General features: G+C 47.9%; 2 protein-coding genes across 2 annotated transcripts; both read left to right on the top strand.

Moving 5' to 3' along the window:
* Positions 1-4,162: 4,162 nt before the first annotated feature.
* LOC101757611 lies at positions 4,163-10,478 on the top strand. The gene is made up of 5 exons (XM_004973430.3): positions 4,163-4,575; positions 5,372-5,457; positions 5,618-5,965; positions 6,060-8,617; positions 8,728-10,478. Exons 1-5 carry the CDS (start codon positions 4,554-4,556, stop codon positions 9,959-9,961), a joined length of 4,248 nt encoding a protein of 1,415 aa, XP_004973487.1. The 5' UTR covers positions 4,163-4,553; the 3' UTR covers positions 9,962-10,478.
* Positions 10,479-15,389: 4,911 nt separating this feature from the next.
* Positions 15,390-17,672, top strand: LOC101756950 (cytokinin hydroxylase). The gene is made up of 4 exons (XM_004973429.2): positions 15,390-15,701; positions 15,803-16,274; positions 16,482-16,890; positions 16,988-17,672. The coding sequence occupies exons 1-4, from the start codon at positions 15,419-15,421 to the stop codon at positions 17,414-17,416; spliced, it is 1,593 nt and encodes a 530-aa protein (XP_004973486.1). The 5' UTR covers positions 15,390-15,418; the 3' UTR covers positions 17,417-17,672.
* The last annotated feature ends 237 nt before the right edge of the window (positions 17,673-17,909 follow it).

Below are 17,909 nucleotides of genomic sequence, written 5' to 3'. Positions count from 1 at the left end.
TTTAACCATGCATGGTGAACCTAGCCTCACGACATCCGCGTACCCGGAGGTCGCTTCCTGTGTCGGCCTTCCCCATCAATCCCCTAACCCGTGTCGGGCCCATTTCCTTTGGTGCAAGGTTCCACAGACCCGGCCTCTGCCGTTCTGTGACCACGCATGCCACCATGTGCGACATCCAGCAGGGGAAACTCCGTTCCAAGAACAATGGGACGACCGCTCACGTCTAGGTTCAATCCGGTACTAGGCTTCCTCAGCCCATACTAAGTATGAGGTTAGTACTTTCAAACACTTGATCACGAACACCACCACTGTCGGGCCTTAGCAGATTTTCATAGACAGACGGGGCAACCATCCGTCCACCAAGGAGTTACCAAAGCCCTGCCCTGTCCATCGTCCTTATAGTTATAACAGAAAGGTAGACATGCAACTCCTACAACTCGCGAGTGACAGGGAATCACTCGGCTTTTACCGTCTCCTAGTTAAGCAATGCAACTACTCGGTCCAACAGCTAGTGTTCAGATCATGGGGATAACTAAGTCATGCATCTAGGGTTTTCAAACAACTCCTATACGTAAATGCACAAACATGTTACAGAAGGCATGCGCAAGTTTGGAAAACAACGCAGGGTTTTCATGCAACCGGGGCTTGCCTTTGAGCAAGGAGGAAGAGAACTGCTCGACTTCGGGGGCGACTTCGGCTTCAGCGGGCAGGAGCTCAGCTACAGCTTCGTCTTCTAGCGCCGGGTGTAGCTCGTAGAAGCCGTCGGCGAGGCGCAGCTCTACACGAATGCAATGCAAGAGTTAGTCATAGACGGTTATTTCAACAGCAACACTTGTTCGCCTGAGCCCAGAAACTCGCGACAAAGAGCAGGAGGGTGGGGAGGTTCAAGAGAGCTGGTGAAGATTAAGAGGCAAGGGTCGGAAAGGAACTTATGATCTGATCCTTTAACTAGAGGATGTGGTATACTAGGGATCCTCAGACGCAAGCGCTGAAGGGTTCCTAAGTTTTACACATACACCCTCGGGTTGAAGAAAAAGATCACAGCCGAGCCCTCGGGCGAGGCGGATAAGGGTCGGCGGAACATATAGGGTCGAGCGAGACGGAACCGGGGTCGGGCGAAGCGGACTGGGGTCGGCAGCTTACCTTCTTCCTAAAAGGAAAGCTTGGGGTCGGGAAGAAGCAGACTTGTGCGGAGGGACTAAGGCTTTGAACAACAGCTAGGACCGGCAGTGCTCCGGCGGCGGTGCTTCTTGTGGATCATAAGTGAGCTTTTACAGAGCACGGAGGAGCAAGCGGCTGGGTGGCTTGGGGAAAACTGAGGGAAGCCGAGGGGAGAGTTCCTCAAGAGCTTAGCGGGCGGCGCTAGGAGCTTGAGCAGGGAGCAAGAGAATGGCTGAGGGCAACAATGGCGGAGGGAACTCCGGCGGCTGGTGCATTCCTTTTATAGCTGCTGGAACGGGGAAGGGAAGCGGCGCGGGAGAGAGAGAAGGGGAGCGGCGCGAAGGCCGGGGAGAGGCAATGGAGTGCTCTGCCGGGGCAGCGATTCAGCGAAGAGGGCGGTGGTGCAGGACTCGGGGATGACGCCAGCGGTCATTGGGTTCTATCGTCAGGGCGGCGCAAGAGCGGGTATGCCGGTGGTTGAGATTTGGCGGAGGCGGGCGTCGCCGTGCGGAAGATTTGATAGAAGCGACTGGTTAAACGGCGCTAGAATCGAGGACGCACATGTTGAAAAGACATGCAGCTGCGGGCGCGTGGGCGAGCGCGGAGCAACAGATTGTCGGGCGGATTCTGACAGGGCGGGGAAAAGGAGCTGTCGCTGCCGCGGCCAGGGTTGGCGATGGAGGAATCGTCGTGTAGCGGAGACCAGGCGCGCGACTGAGCTCGAAGTGACGGAAAAGACGGGCGACATCGGGCTCTGCGGCCGGGATCTGGCGGTGTGATGATGGGCGCGGGAGGCGAGGCGCTGCAGAAAGGTTGCAGAGGGGCTTCCGTTGCCATTGGGGAAGGGGGCGCGAGAAACCACTCGGTCGCGAGCCAGAGACAAAACTGAGCGGCGGGCGTCGGAGAAGATGAGCCACGCGGCGGGGAGATTCTGAAGCGGGCATGCAACTCGAGTGCGCCTGTCGCGGAAGATCTGGGGGAAAAAGACTCGCAGGTCCACCGGGCAGATAGAACGGACGTTTGAGGAAGACTTAGAAGGATCCGACGGTAAGCTGAGTTCGCCGGGGTCGGGATCGGAGCGAAGCAGGGAGGGGTCGGGTCTCAGGGGTCGGAACCGGGCGGAAGGCTGAGCACTCAGGCGCGGCAAAACAAGGCAGAAGAAAAGATCCAGGGCTAGGATAAGGTTAACCCGGAAGATTAGGGTCCGGTCGTCACAGAGTGGCTTCATGTTGGGCTAGGAGATGAATCTGGCTTGGGGAGTTGATGTGATTATCAGGCCCTGCTGCGGATGTGATAAAGGAGTCTCATCATCCGGATCTGATTAGTAGTCAAGTTCCTCGATCGTATCTGTATCAGATTATGATCTGGACAGAGCAACCTGATAAATAGTAGCCACGTTGCGGAGTCCGAATAGGAATCGACTCGGGTGGTAGTCCAACTCGCATGATGGCTCATGTGCCGGCTCGTGAAAGTCAATCCAACTGGCGAAAGAAGTTGAGTTGAACTCGGACTCGTCCCCCAGCCTCTGACTAGGTCAGAAATTAAAAATTCACTGAAATTCTCGATGAGATCCTCCAGACTTTGGTGCTGGAGCTTCATGATTTGCTGCTTCTTTTTCGGGATCGATACAATGTGGTGGTAGAAATTTCCAGCGCCATCTACGATGCAAACCCAGAAGCCGAAGACGAATGTCGCGCCTGCTTCAAACGCGATGATTGGCTTGATGATAACTTGTGCCATCGAGTTCGCCAATGGATTTTCGGCAAGTCCCCCTACCTGACGCGCCAGCTGTCAGTGTTTAAGCCCAGCAACCTATCGAGGGGGGTGCTCGAGGTAGTATTTTGGCTACTGGGGCTCGTCGAGATTAGGAACTCGAAGGTAAACACAGACACACGATTTAGACAGGTTCAGGCTGCTAGATTGCGTAATACCCCACGTCCTGTGTGTTGGTTGGATTGAATTGCTTTGGAGGAGCTCTCTGACTCGTCTTATAGTGCCGGGAACAGGGTTACATGTCGGATGGTTACAAGAATACTAGTCGGATACGACCAGAGGAGTTCTACACTCATTACAACAAGTACTTTTCTAATTCTCGACTAGTTCCTGTCTTTCCATATGGACTATGCCATCCTGCGCTATGGTTTCCATGTCAGATGCGTCTCGGCATCCAGCCCCATATTTAACACTATCCAAACCTTCTAGTGAGCCTATAGATGTATGTACGACACTTGATGCCCCTGCCACCGATCGTGCCTAATTGGTCTCCTCCATCACCACGGCGGATGGTGTCACTGTTGCTTTTGCGGTACCGCCCACACACCACCATCGCCGCAGGTTCGACAACCTCCCCAACCATCTCTCTAGACCCGCAAGCATGGAACCTCTCCCCCAACCTGAAGTTCGGAGGAGAGGTGCTCGTTAGAGAAGAAGATAAGATCGGCGGAGGTTAAGGTGTTTCATTTTTGTTACTTCCTCGTCCATTTGTCACTTTTTTTCTTTTTTGTTTCCGTCGATCCCAACCCCTATCTCGTATGCACACATCGAGAAACTCGCGTTGTTGTCTTGAGTTTGCGTTGACGGTGTATTTTTGTGTTGGGCTCTTAGTAGTTGGGCATTTGGGCTGTTCGATCGGTTTTTATGGGCCTTGAGTAATGGGACACTGGGCTATTTCACTCATTTACCGATTTACGAGTAGATCCAGCCGGTTCCAGGTTTTTTCAGCCCTAAACTGTGCAGATAAAAAGAAAAAAAAATCAGATTTCAGGCGTTTGCGTTGTAGCAGCATCCCCCTGTAAAAAACACCCATCAAACATCAACGAATCCTGTGCGTTGGCTTGGGATCCGACAGCTAAGCTGTAAGCTCGATTCATCTGTTCTGAACCCTCGAGGGGCAATCCCGTCCACCCCAAAACCGGAATCGCGTCCACGCCCACCAAGCGAGCGAGAGAGAGAGAGAAAAAAAACAACTATTAATACGGCGCCCTCGCAAAATCACAGAAAAATATGGTCTTGGTCTTCTCCTCCCACCCGCAGACGGCGAAGTAGCGCAAGGAAAGGGTCCAATAAAGAAAAAAATCGCCACCGGCGGCGACGGCGAAGAGGCGGCTGCGGCGGCATAGGCGGGGGCAGCAGCGGGAGCCGCGGCAGGGAGGAGGCGTCGCCGATCGATCCGCCCGGCCCGGCGCGGCCAGGGGTCAAAAGCGGAAAAGAGGAGCCGCGGGAATTTCTTCGCACCGGGGCGCACGCAAGGAATCCAGCGAGGACGGGAAGCCATGCGGCGGAGGGCTTCGGATTCTTCCAGCTGAGCCCCGGGGACTCACGCGCAGGGAGCGGGGGCAGGAGAGGGACAGGGGCGGAGAGAGGCTGACGCGGACGCGGCGGCGCTGGGTTTGATGAGGAAAGCTGGAGCCAAAGGTATTTGCCACCTTAGATCTTAGAAATCTGAGTAGCCTCCGCGGCTACTGCTTTGCCGGCCGCCGCCGCCGCGACGCCCGGATTTGGCGAGGGTTCAGGGTCGGCCGCCGCCGCCACGGAGATCACCCCAGGGTTCCTCTGGTTTCGTCGTGTTGTGCGGATGGAGGACAGGTTCTCGCCCGTCGGACTTCAGATCTGCGTTGTCTGAGGGATTCTGGTTCCGCTGGCCGCGGATTTCTCCTTCTCAGGTCAACTGACGGGCTTGCAGCTGTTGTTCATCGTCTATCGTCTATACGTCTGCTGGAAGGAGTTATTCATCGGAAATTCGACTGGATTCCAGATCTACTCTCTTTACAGGGGATTAATTGATTTCAGAGAAGAGGAATTGGTGTTCTCTCTGGTGTGGAGGCTGGTGGCTGATTGCAGAGGGCTGTTGACTTGACTTGTGGAGGAGCTGATGTGTTCGTTTGTTGCTACTGGGTTCAATCCAGGCTGGAGGACCTTACTTTTGGTTTAGCTTCTGGTGTTCATTGTGTGCTGCAAGATAAAATTGCTAGTTGGTACACGCTGGGCTGGAAGGTGAAACCTTTTTTCTAAAATTGCCCTGGGAGGATTCAAGTAGTGGCTGCTGATGTATGACCGGTGGCGGTGGCTGGCTGTGGAGGCATTGTTTAGTTTTTAACCCTCTTGCTTATGTGCATGCTATGTGGACTGTGATGCTATTATTCTTCAATCAGTACCGTAAGCTTTGTGGTGTGGTGCTCAATAGCAACCTTATGTTGTTTTTGTTTTCCAGAGGGATCAATTGGATCCAAGGGTGCGATTGATGTGAATAGGTCACCTGTTTCTTCAGCAATAGCAGGAAGACCATCTGATTTTATGGTATGCACATAATTTGCCAACACATTGGTTTCTGTCTTTCATAGACTGTGCCTAGCCAAAAGCTTTTTCAGATCAGTTTGCTAAAATATCAATATTTGCCTCATTATATTTTTAATTTTCTGCTGTTCAGGATCTTATGGTTTGCTTGGCTTGTTTGCAGATCAAAATTTGCACTTGCAGTGGAGGGTCATCATCTTCACCACCTCGTAATCTTAAGAACATAGATATTTCGATGACCTGTAAAGGCTGTACTTGTGAATCAACAACAGATAGAGGCGGACCTTCGTGTAGCAGCAAGCCTAACAGTATGGGCTTGGAGCTCCCAAGACCTATAAATCCTGAGGTGAGATGGAAGACTGTAAACAGGAGGCAAAGGGCTGCAAGGAGAGCAAGGACTTTCTTTGGGCAAGATGGAAGGAAGGACGGAATTGGATCTTTCTATTTATTTGGCAGTGCTTTGAATCAAGAAATGGCACAAGAAGATGCTCCAGTCTCTGAATCTGAGAAGGTTCTTACTTTTCTCCATTGAAATACGATGAAATAATATAGTCGATACATTCATTTATGTCAAATTTCTGAATGATCGAATTGTGTCTTCGCAGCTAGGGGTATCCATTCTTGGTAGGCGCTTTAGTGATCCCGTGGAAAATGTTCCTATAAAGAAGAGAAGATTTCATATGGACTGTTCTCCATCGCCTCCACCCACTCCATTGCTAGTGGACCCATATGAAAAAATATTGGGCAGATCTTCTAGAGGCATCAGATCATATGAGAAGCATCGCAAGGTTAAGATGCTGGGAAGTGAGTGCAAGGATGAAAGTAGAGGTCCTTTTGATGATGATGATTTTTCTGGTATATCAATACTAGCTGCTGCTGCTTGTGAGAGTGAGATGGATGGTGACATACTAAATGGGGCATGCTCAAAGTTAGCTCATCCTTTACAAGAAAGAAAGCTGGAAAATACTAGGAGTGACACCGAATCGAGTCTACTACATGACATGGAGGATAAGTTAAATATTCCTGGCGCTTCACATTGCATATATGATAGGCCTCTTGGCTCATCTTATTCTGCTCCAGATATGAAGCCCTTATTTGCTACCACACCAACTAGCTCAGAGAATCTTGTTGAATCTGCATCACCTCCCAAGGTTAATTGTTCATACTATTCTGTACTGAACAGTGCAAACAAAATAGTGATGGCTTCGGATGCTAAGTCTTCAAGTATTGCAATGGCAAATAGCTCAGGCAATCCAGAAAAAATCATAGGTTGCTCACAGGATGCAGATGTGCAAACCAACCATGCCAATGCCACTCATGATTCTAGGCTGCATTGGGATCTTAATGTTCCCATGGAGGCATGGGACACTGATTGTGGTGGTGATGATCCTACAATTTCTACTATAAGTGATCATAATGATGCTGGAAATGACATGAACAAACAACAGTCATCTCATGATCATTTTGACTTGACAGATGCTGGCGATGTAGCTAATAGCTCTGTTGACAAAATTCAAATGGCTGATGTACCAAAAGATGTATGTATTAATACAAAGGATGAAGGGGATTCTCCTGCTGATAGTTCGGCACACCCTTCGCTCCATCAGTCTTCCCAAAACTTGCAGCTATTGGAATCTGGATCTGTAGGGATCGATGCTCTTGCGGAAACAATGGATTTGCCTGACCAGCAGAAGAACGGATTTGCTTCCGTTATGGAATCACGCATAGGATCAAATCCAGAACCAGCTCTTATCATGGAGCGCTTTCCTTCTACATATGTGGAGAAAGTCGATGCTTCACATCCCCCACCTGTTGATTGTGAAGGTTTGTCTCATATGTCCTTTGTGAATGGCCATGTTGGATGTAATTCACTCCAAACAAGTGAACTGGGTTCCACAGTGAAACCTTTGGCAAGCAGATTAGTTTCTGAGGAAAGCACAAACTTTCCAACAGTAACCCCTTTACATAAAAAGGTTACTGATTTTGGCTGGAGCAAGAATAAACTTGAAGAAGCTTCTGAACAAAGCATATCTGAATCTAAGAACCAGGAGCTTTTGGATGTTGATTCAGGAACTAGTAAAATGGACCAGTCAGTTAGTAAGAACAGTGGACATGACATTGATGTATTTTATGTCAACAAGAGTACTGATGCAGAAAACCTCACTCATCCAGGGGACAACCCAGGGTCTTCTGATTGTGATATGGCTCATGTACATGAGGAAGATGGCACTGATGCAGTGATTAATTCTAAAGACTGTTTAATTACTTGTGCCAACAGTAGCAGTGCAGAAACATTTTACATTTCAGGTGTGGCTCCTCAGGTTCCTGTTGCGAGTTCAGAATGCCACAAACCAGGAGTTACTGATGCTGATAGTATTGTAGATTCACGAGAAAATGATCATGGGAAGGTCGCATCAAATATTTATTCTGAGCACTGCTATGAAACTGACACATCTCGTATTAGTGAAAATCTAGCTGGGGTTGGAAAAATTGATGTTGAGGAGGATGATTCTCAATATGAGGATGGGGAACTTAGAGAATCTGGTGATCGTTATTGGGTGGGTGATGGATATGAAGAAGTTAAGCCTGCCAACTGGCATTACCAGGTATCAGATTACAAGAATGGAGAAGCCATTCCTGGCCTCGCTCCTCTCCCTGTTGACTCTGTTGCAAAGAATGTGGGTATTCATGTTTCTAGTTACAATGAAACACAGTCAAGAAAGGAAGATGTACCTGTTTCACCTATCTCGTCTAAGCGTTCATGGTTAACAAACTGCTTAGATGGTGGACCTGTCACTGATGGAAAAGCTCAAAGTATTCATTCGAGAGGTGATACCCAGATGTATGGGATAAACCCAGGCCGTGTAGCAGTTGGATCTGCTGCAATAGTCAGCCAGTCTGAAAGGTGCAATGATGGTCTAGGTGATGATCTGTCAAGTATCAGAATGAAGAACACAGGTTGGGACATGTTGCCTGAAGATCAAAAGCACTCTCGACATGATCCAAGGGATGGGGCTGATTCATCTAACCGGTGTGTTTTGAGTTCATTAGATGCTGCTGGAGATGACGAGTCGTTGAGAAAAATGGGTCTATCAAATAAAGATGTCCAACGAGTGGAACAACAAAAGTCATTTGACAGACCCCAGAGAAATGGACTGAGCAGGTAAATTTCAAGTGACTTTTTTTTAGTAATCTTAAAGGTAATTTATTTCCCTATAATTTCAGTGCTACGACACCATTGACTAATACCATGATACCCATTATTCTATGCAGATCTGATGACGGTTATGGCTCAGGCTCCAAAGCTGAAAGGCCGATTGACTCTCATAGGTCACATGGCATCTATGACGCATCACGGCATATTCAAACAGGCAACCGGGGGCAGTGGATGGAAAATTCAAAACATCCTCGTTCTGCTCGGCGTAAATCACCTGAATATTATAATTATGGCCCATCTGGTCCGAGGAATGCTGCAGAAGCTGCTGTCGCAAAGATGGAGAGCAATGGTTTTGTTGTTGCACCTGATGGCACTTTAGTAAGGGCTGTTGATGCTGCAAATGCTGGTCAGATGACAAGAAGGATGAGAAATACTTCAAGTGGCTCATACCGCTCTTTATCTGGACGAGGTTCCCCAATTGACAGGGATGGAGCTTGTGGGATGTCCAGGGGTCCTGTACATGCTAGGGAATCATCTCCGGAGCGGCACTTTGGTGCGAATGGTAACCGCTCTGGTCGATATGGTCCTGAAATGGAGAAAGATCATAGTACAGATGGAAATTTGAGTTCAGTTCGTTGCTCGCTGCCCAATAGACAACGAGGCATCCCGACGGGTAGAGCATCACTTAACCTTTCGCGTGCTCACAGCAGATCTCCTTCTGGGTCAAGGTCCCGATCCCCACATGACTGGGCATCACCTAGGAACAGGAGGAAGATCATCGCAAACGGAGGTTCAGCTTTGCGGAGGAATAGTAGATCTCCACCTAATCACATGGCTAAAGTTAGAATGGGTAGAATGGCTTCACCTAAGAGACAACCTGGATATGATGATCGATCTATGCGCTACAGTCCATCAAGAAACCACACTTACTCCCAACATGCTTCAACATGGGTTGATGGAAGGAACGGCTCAACGGTAGATCTTTCTGATCATAATAAAAGATATTCAAGGAGAAGCCCTCCCTCAAGAATTACCTCACGGAATGACAGATTTGATGTAATGGACTCCCAAGGACGATCAAGGTCTGGAGAGTTCTACCGTTCAACACAGGGAAGACTTCCTTATGGCTATGATAGGGCAAATAAGCATGATGGGAACGGTGATGATCAAAGGGAATATGCTGATAGATATGGAAATCATTCTGTCAAACCATATGACCGTGATGGTGCTGTAAAACAATTCAGAAATAATACTGGAGATAAATTTCGGACTCGTATTTCTGCTCCCAGATCACCAGAACCCCAAAGAAGGGTGAGTCCTCGGAGATTTGACAGGAGCTTTGAGAGGTAGCTGACTATCCGGCTGTGAATTGGCCTGGTAGAACTAGAAAGGACAATAAAGATCCGTCTGGATATGTTTGAAGTGGAAAATGCTGCAAATCCTTGACGGAATTCAATGTTAGCGATTTGATAGAGGACTCTCTTTTAAGGCACTGCCTTTTCTGCTTCTGCTGCATGTGTTCAAGGTGCAGAAATGCTGGAATCATGCACTTCTTGAGAGGGAATGCAGATTAACTTACAATTTTCCTGTTTCCGTTTGTAAATATTTATATTGGTAGTAGAATCACAATCACTGCTTTCAGCTTTATAGCTGTTCTTTTTTTATTTCTGATATTTCTCACCTTTATCTCTTGTGCTCTTTTTAGTGAGCATTATCCTTGTATGAGTTCCATTTAAACATGATCAATCAATTAATTTTGAGCCCCAACACTTATGTATCTTTCACTTCTGCTTTTCATGTCATTTTGTATTATCCAACTGCCAGTGGGCACTGTCTTTTGAGTTGTTCAATGTAAATTCAATTCCACAGCGCCTGTGTCATTTTAAACTCTGCTCAAAAGTTGGAACATCTGTAAGGTGAATGATTTTCTTTGCTCATGTTGTTCTTTTTTGTCCAATTGTAATTGACTTTAATGTTTTTTTTCCGAGGAGAAAGTGGGCTCATGGCTCTTGTACATCCAAGAAGATGGCAAGGTATTCTGGTCATTAGTCTGTTCCATTTTTCAAATATGGTTGATTTCTGGAGTACTGGAGGTCTGGATCAAGTCCCTAACTTTCGACCTAGTTTGTGCCACTTATAAGTCCTAGGCTCCTAGCATGCCATTTTTTAAAAATATTGGGGACATCCATATGAATTAAGGGAATTGTATATTACTGATGTTGGTTAACTGTCATGTATAATTTACAGATTTAATTGTTATGAATGCAGAACTATCAATATGTTGAGCCTAATTTGTTTTGGTTGGGATCAGGTCCTTTATGGAGCCCCGATGGCAATCACATCCTGTTTTTTTGTCTTGTTGAATGGGGTCAAGAAGTTCTGACTTCTGAGCATTGGTGAGAACTATTCGATAGTTTAAGATGTAACAGTAAAGTTGAAACAGTAAGTGCTCTATTAGTAGACAATTGGTGAACAGTTCAACCCAACATTGGCACAAATACACATCCATATTTTCACCTACCAAGTTTGCAATCTTGTCTAGTATAAATTAGTAAAATATGATATGATTTGTTTGACAACCATATGTGGTGTGTGGGTATGATTAGTGCATATTCTAGTATCAATTTATCATGCTGTATAACATGGCTTATACAATGTTATTATTAATAAGTTTGTGAGGACGGTTGGTTTGCTGATGAGTCAGAGACAATCCATTACATAAAAGCAAAACTGTTTGATTTTTCACCCTTGTGTGCTTGAGATAGTGGTGGAAAACTCGTGACTCATCTTTTGGCTTCATTGCATGGAGGCCCTAGTTTGGCTGCGCAGGATAGCTTGAAACTTTTAAATAAGATTCAGTGCTGTCACTACAGACTTTGCAGACTGGTTATTCATATTTGAAATGGATGGCATTTTCTGCATCTCATTTCAACCCTGTGCTATAATGGTAGCATGACTGTGTGATACCAAATTTCAGTCACTAGGAAAGGCAACAAAATGGGTTAGAAATGATAAAAAAGAGCAGTCCCTTTTCTGTTTTAAGATGTGACAATAACCCTATAATACTTGTAATACTTGATAATCTGATTCTTTTAATACAACCTTTGCAGTGCTTAAAAAGCTTTAGAAGCATATATGTTAAAAACTTCGATTATCTGTATTATGACATCTGAGCCTGTTTTCCGACTTCAGGGTTGTGTCATTTAGATATTCTGGCAGCCATGCCTCCTGGATGGTAGTACAAAGACATTTTGTACTGTACAATGCTGGAATTTACCAACTGAAATGAAGCCAACTCTCTCTTTTTAGGATCTATCTTTTTGTTCTTGTGTGCATTTACCAGATTCTAGGCTTACACTAGCTTTATGTGCCTGGGATCTATCAGTGATAACCACTAATTTGGATTTTTGGACTGGTGTTCCATCCAATTTGCACCAGGTGTTATCATAAAGCATATTGAAGCATAGGAAACATTTTAAGGGACAATTAAGAGGTTTCCACTGCAATCAACCAGTATCCAAGATATCTGTATGGCAGCTTTGGTGTTGCTCGATTACTTGCAATGCAAACCTTCTGTTATCACATGGCAGTGATGTCAAGTTTGTTGTCCAAATTTTTCTTGTTTGGCTACATCCTCCCTCCTGCATAAATTTGTAGGGATTTGATGGCAGCACTCATTCACCAGATGGCAATGCTGTATTCATGGTTTAGAACAGGTATTTGCCTATTTTGATCGAACTTATATTTGTAAGGCATCTGAGTACTTCTTCACCAGATGACAATGATGTATCCATAAACTCTGGTTTTTGATAAATGATTCAGTTCAGGGCCAAAAGTATTCCCTTTGATTTAGGGGTTCTTGGTGGAAGTGGAAGTGGAACCATTGTGTTTCTTACTAGGACAGCCAAAGAATCCAGTTGTTAGAAACACTTAGCACTGGGCGCAAGCATATTTATTATATTATACAGACGGCGATTTTGTATCTAATTGAGGTTGAAGTGAAAACTGAAACTGTGTCCTGTTACTTCTATAATTTGGTTGACTGGTGAATTGCTGCAATGTGGGCTCCACTTACTGAATTAGTTTTTATAAACAAAAAACGAGTCTGAACTGACATACTACCATCGTTCCAAGCTTGATCCGATACACTTTATGATCGTTTTGATTTGTAGCCGGCTATTTCTGCAGGTGTTGGGGGACAAGAAGACACCTGGCTCACAGTTCCGTGGGACATGTCCCGCAACTCTGTTCCAGAAGCCTGGAATAAAGCTTGCGCAGAGGCGTCCACATGCCATCTTGAAGCAGACCAGGCTGAGAATCTCCTGAACTTGTTGCAAATATTTGCTCCTCTCAAGCCTGTTGAGGAAAATGCCGGAGGTGTGAGGCCGCTCGTGGACCATCCAGACGGTTTCATGGTGGCTAGTTGTCACTGAAAAGATGTCGGAAACGCGCTATCGAATTGCGCGAATCAGGTCTCCTCTGCGCCCAGAGCAAAGATTCCCAAATCCATTTGTTGTACTATCAGATCATGGCCTGATTGCGTCCTTGTTTGCAGAATATGTTTGCCGGCTTTGGCCTAGCTTCTCAAGCTGGGAGCGGTCTGGCGAGTGTTTTTAGTGAGATTTGCCAGCCTTGTTTGGCTGTCAATTTAGCAACAATGTGTCGAAAAAAAATGCATGATAAACTGTTCGTTCATTGTCAAAGCTCGTAAAGATCTTTAAAGTGATAAGGTGAAATGTGCTCAATTAGGAAATGTTTTGTGCTCGAGACGTCTGTCCAGTTGAATCAGTTATGCACATCCATCGAAATAATTAAAGGAGCAACTGTCAGCTGGTTGCTCTCCAAAGAAACCCCAAGCTCTCGTCTCGATCAAGTCTTGTAGTCTACGCCCCTTCAGTGTTTCCTTTTCCTGATTCAACAAAGCACCGACATTGTTGCTAATCTGCCAGTTGACACTCTGTTTTGGTATACTTTGTTATAACAAACTTATCATCGGGACACTATGTTCTACAAGTACTCCGTTTAGTTTTTTAAGATGCCAGTTTGACTGTCAAGTTCATACTTCGGCTAACAATTAGTCTAATACATGATTTTATATCATTAAAATACGAGTATGTGCGTCATGTATCACAATGATACCAGAGGATTCAATTTTAAATCGCTTCCTGGGTAAAGTTATAGGAAAACTTATAGTAAAAATGATTTTGCAATGTCAAACTATACCATGTATACAGTGAGACATGATGTCTAGTTGGCACAGTAGAATAAACTCACAAAACAAATATTCGCAATGTATACAGCGGAAAGTGATTGAAATACTTCATTACCTATCCAATGTCGTTGCTTTCCTGTTCTCAGGAGACGAAGAAGCTCCAACAGTCACAGGACTAGGAGGCCTGCAGAACAAAACTCCAACAGTCACCGCATTAATAGGCGTGCAGAACAAGCCTTTCACTAATCCCTACTCCTGTTCAGTAGGGGGGACGCACTGTCGAGCGAAGAAAAACTGCTTGACATGTGAAGAGGTGCAGTGCATGCTTCACAGAAATGAGGTTTGGAAACCAAATACATCCGCCTCGCTTCAAATTTAAGCGACAACCGAAACCGAGGGAGAAGTTCTTATTCCAATGAATTTTATAATCCCATCCTCCGACTTTGAGTTTCAGGTGCATTCCATTCAACTCACTAAAAATGACCTCTATGGTGTCTAGAGGTTTGTGATACATCCTATTCAGACCCTACTCTTTTCTGAAGTTACACCCTTCTGAAGTGACTTAACCACAATAATTTTCTGCTACTTGCATCAAGTGGAGAGTAGCAATGTTCCTTATAAGAGCCTATGTTTCAGAGAATCATCTATGTTGAATGTCTGAAAGTGAGGAGAATAGAATAAAGTAGCTCGGAAATATTTCTTTAACGGATTGACTTTACCAAAATGCTTACACAACAAGCATTTCAACTTCTGTATTCTGATAAAATTTTCTTGGAACGGACTCCAACCTCTGTTTAAAACTAATAACAGTCATGATCCAAACGTGAAGTTGCTCATGTTATAGGATACTCATAGTTGCCTCTTCTTCACCTTCTTCCTAAAGGTTCTTTTTTTTAAAAAAAAAGCAAAATAACAACAATGAAAACTCTGCAGCTGTGAATTGTGATAACTGAATGAACTGACCGGATCTTTGTACCCCACCCACTGCAAGCTTATCATGACCCTAGTGAAAACCATAAGCCCAACTCAAGGTGTCAACTGAAATGCCTTTGCCATAAACAATCTGCTTCTATATTGAAGATATGCTGCCTCTTTTTCACTTAGTGGCAGGATTGATTGCCAACCAGTTGTACTTAAGTAATGTAGTTATCTTAACCATGCCGGTTAGCCACTTTATGCCCAAGCACTGCCCCCCTCCCCCACTAACGCTCCACAAACTAGTCCCAAATTCACCAATTTGGCCCCGGCTTTTCAGTCAAAAGGCGGTCAAGAATGCCTTTCTCCCGCTTAGTTGATCGCTACAGCCAGCGGGAAATTCTACAGAGGGCAAGCATTCTGTTTGATTCATACTAAATTTTGAACTGTTTCCTTGTGAAATTCTAGATAGGCCGAAAAAAAGGTGAAACCACGAATGCGAGATGGGACCGAGTGACCAACCAAACTTGTGAAAGAAAGGATTTAACATTGCTCAGGCGTTGTTAGTTGCAATTCGGGGTCTGCCACGCCTCGTTATATATATGCATATATATAAGCAGGAAGCCTAGTGCAAGCTGCCACCGGCACCGGCACTGGCACTGGCACAAGGCTCCTACGAGATGGCATTGGGCGTAGCCGGCCTCGTCCTCGCATTGCCACTCTTGTTCTTGCTGACAAGGGCCGCGTGGGTCACCGTCACCTGCTACTACCTGACGCCGATGAGGATCCGGAGGATCCTGACCGGCCAGGGCGTCCACGGCCCGCCGCCGCGCCTCCTCGTCGGGAACCTCCGCGACGTGTCCGCCCTTGTCGCCGACGCCACCGCCGGCGACATGGGCTCGCTCAGCCACGACATCGTCGGCCGCCTCCTTCCCCATTACGTCCGCTGGTCCAAGATGTACGGTGAGTATGCACGTACGTAGCTGACGTTGCATTGCCGGGCCGGCCGGCGCGGCGGCGGAGAGAGCTGACCGGAGCGGTGTGTCATGCGCCCGTGCGTGCAGGGAGGATGTTCGTGTACTGGTACGGGAGCGAGCCCCGGGTGTGCGTGACGGACGCGGGCATGGTGCGGGAGCTCCTGTCGTCGAGGCACGCGCACGTCACCGGCAAGTCGTGGCTGCAGCGGGAGGGCGCCAAGCACTTCATCGGCCGGGGCCTGATCATGGCCAACGGCGCCACATGGTCGCACCAGCGCCACGTCGTGGCGCCGGCGTTCATGGCGGACCGGCTGAGGGGCCGGGTGGGCCACATGGTGGAGTGCGCCGGGAAGACGGTGCGCGCGCTGCGGGAGGCGGTGGCGCGGGGAGGGAACGAGGTGGAGGTCGGCGCGCACATGGCGAGGCTCGCCGGCGACATCGTCGCGCGCACCGAGTTCGACACCAGCTACGACACCGGCAAGCGCGTCTTCCACCTCATCGAGGAGCTGCAGCGCCTCACTGCGCGCTCCAGCCGCTACCTCTGGGTCCCCGGCAGCCAGTGAGCACCATGACGAGACCCTCCTCTGCTTCCGCGTCCAAACACAAACAGAACGAACATAGTGGCGCCGTAGCGGCAACAGTGTTCACTGACAAGTGGGATCCTACCGCGCACGGAGTGTCGCTGGGACCCACTTCTCAGTGGACACATGCCTTTTATCATTTTAATATATTTTCTTTAACAATTGGTTTTTTATAAAAAATCCAGGTATTTTCCGAGCAAATACAGGCGGGAAATAAAGCGGCTGAACGGGGAGCTGGAGCAGCTGCTCAAGGAGTCCATCCAGCGCAGCCGCGAGATCGCCGACGAGGGCCGGACGCCGTCGTCGGCGTGCGGCATGGGGCTCCTCGGGATGCTGCTGGCCGAGATGGAGAAGAAGGAGAAGAAGACAACCAGGCCCCGCGAAGGCGGCGAGCTGGGGTACGACACCCAGACGATCGTCGACGAGTGCAAGACGTTCTTCTTCGCCGGCCACGAGACGTCGGCGCTGCTCCTCACCTGGGCCATCATGCTCCTCGCCACGAACCCGTCGTGGCAGGACAAGGCTCGCGCCGAGGTCGCCGCCGTCTGCGGCGGCGCGCCGCCCACGGCCGACCACCTCCCCAAGCTCACCGTGGTAAGCCTAATTAATTAGCCACTGATTCTTGGCGGCAATCCATCCCACCGCCGTCCACACCGGCGACCACCGGGTAGTAACGCTCGGGCGCCTGCAGCTGCAGATGGTGATCAAGGAGACGCTGCGGCTGTACCCGCCGGCGACGCTGCTGCCGCGGATGGCGTTCGAGGACATCACGCTGGGCGGCGGCGAGCTACGCGTGCCGAGGGGCGCGTCGGTGTGGATCCCGGTGCTGGCCATCCACCACGACGAGGCCGTGTGGGGCGCCGACGCGCACGAGTTCAGGCCGGACAGGTTCGCGCCGGGCCGGGCGCGGCCGTGGGCGGGGAGGTTCCTGCCGTTCGCGTCGGGGCCCCGGAACTGCGTCGGCCAGGCGTACGCCATGGTCGAGGCCAAGGTTGTGCTCGCCATGATGCTCGCGAGCTTCCGATTCGGCATCTCCGACGAGTACCGCCACGCGCCCGTCACCGTGCTCACGCTCCGGCCGCGCCACGGCGTGCCCGTGCGCCTGCTGCCGCTGAAGTAGGCCTCTCGCGGTTTGGGCTGCGTAAATTCGTTCGCGTGACGTTTTGCTCCTCGACTCCTGGTGTCGTTCTTGGTTCTTTGCAATTTTGGGACATTTTTATTTTTTATTTGATTTTTTTTGTACTTGACTAGAGCTGAGGGAGAAAATTTTGTGCTTGGTTCACGAGGGACGGTCTGACATGTAGAAATAATAATGTTTGGAGTCAACGTTTTGTTGACAGTATCAATTAGTATCCATTAGTGTTATTAGTGGAGTCACCGACGATGTTGTTAGTATGATTTCTAGAATTTCCTGCAGTTTTGGTAAATTACCAACAACATAATTCCCACAAAGTTAATACCTACATTTTTAGCTAGTTTACAAAATACGCAAGAAACTATTGACCACCTTTCAAAAAAATCCGAAGAAAAGTAACCACTCTTGTAGTAAAATTCAATCAAAATTTGATAAGTTTGACTTATGATGAGACTAAAACAACCTATAGAAGGGGATA

This window comes from Setaria italica, chromosome VI (assembly GCF_000263155.2).
Source record: "Setaria italica strain Yugu1 chromosome VI, Setaria_italica_v2.0, whole genome shotgun sequence".
Classification (NCBI taxonomy): Eukaryota; Viridiplantae; Streptophyta; class Magnoliopsida; order Poales; family Poaceae; genus Setaria; species Setaria italica.
This window is presented reverse-complemented; position numbering and strand designations above follow the sequence as displayed.

Bases quoted from the DNA above. Each gene is read 5' to 3' on its own strand.
- LOC101757611 (XM_004973430.3), top strand. From the start codon at position 4,554: ATGAGGAAAGCTGGAGCCAAAG. The intron at 5,458-5,617 runs GTATGCACATAA...GCTTGTTTGCAG, and splicing joins GAAGACCATCTGATTTTATG to ATCAAAATTTGCACTTGCAG. The intron at 8,618-8,727 runs GTAAATTTCAAG...TATTCTATGCAG, and splicing joins CAGAGAAATGGACTGAGCAG to ATCTGATGACGGTTATGGCT.
- LOC101756950 (XM_004973429.2), top strand. From the start codon at position 15,419: ATGGCATTGGGCGTAGCCGGCCTCGTCCTCGCATTGCCACTCTTGTTC. The intron at 16,275-16,481 runs GTGAGCACCATG...TAAAAAATCCAG, and splicing joins CTCTGGGTCCCCGGCAGCCA to GTATTTTCCGAGCAAATACA. The intron at 16,891-16,987 runs GTAAGCCTAATT...GGGCGCCTGCAG, and splicing joins ACCTCCCCAAGCTCACCGTG to CTGCAGATGGTGATCAAGGA.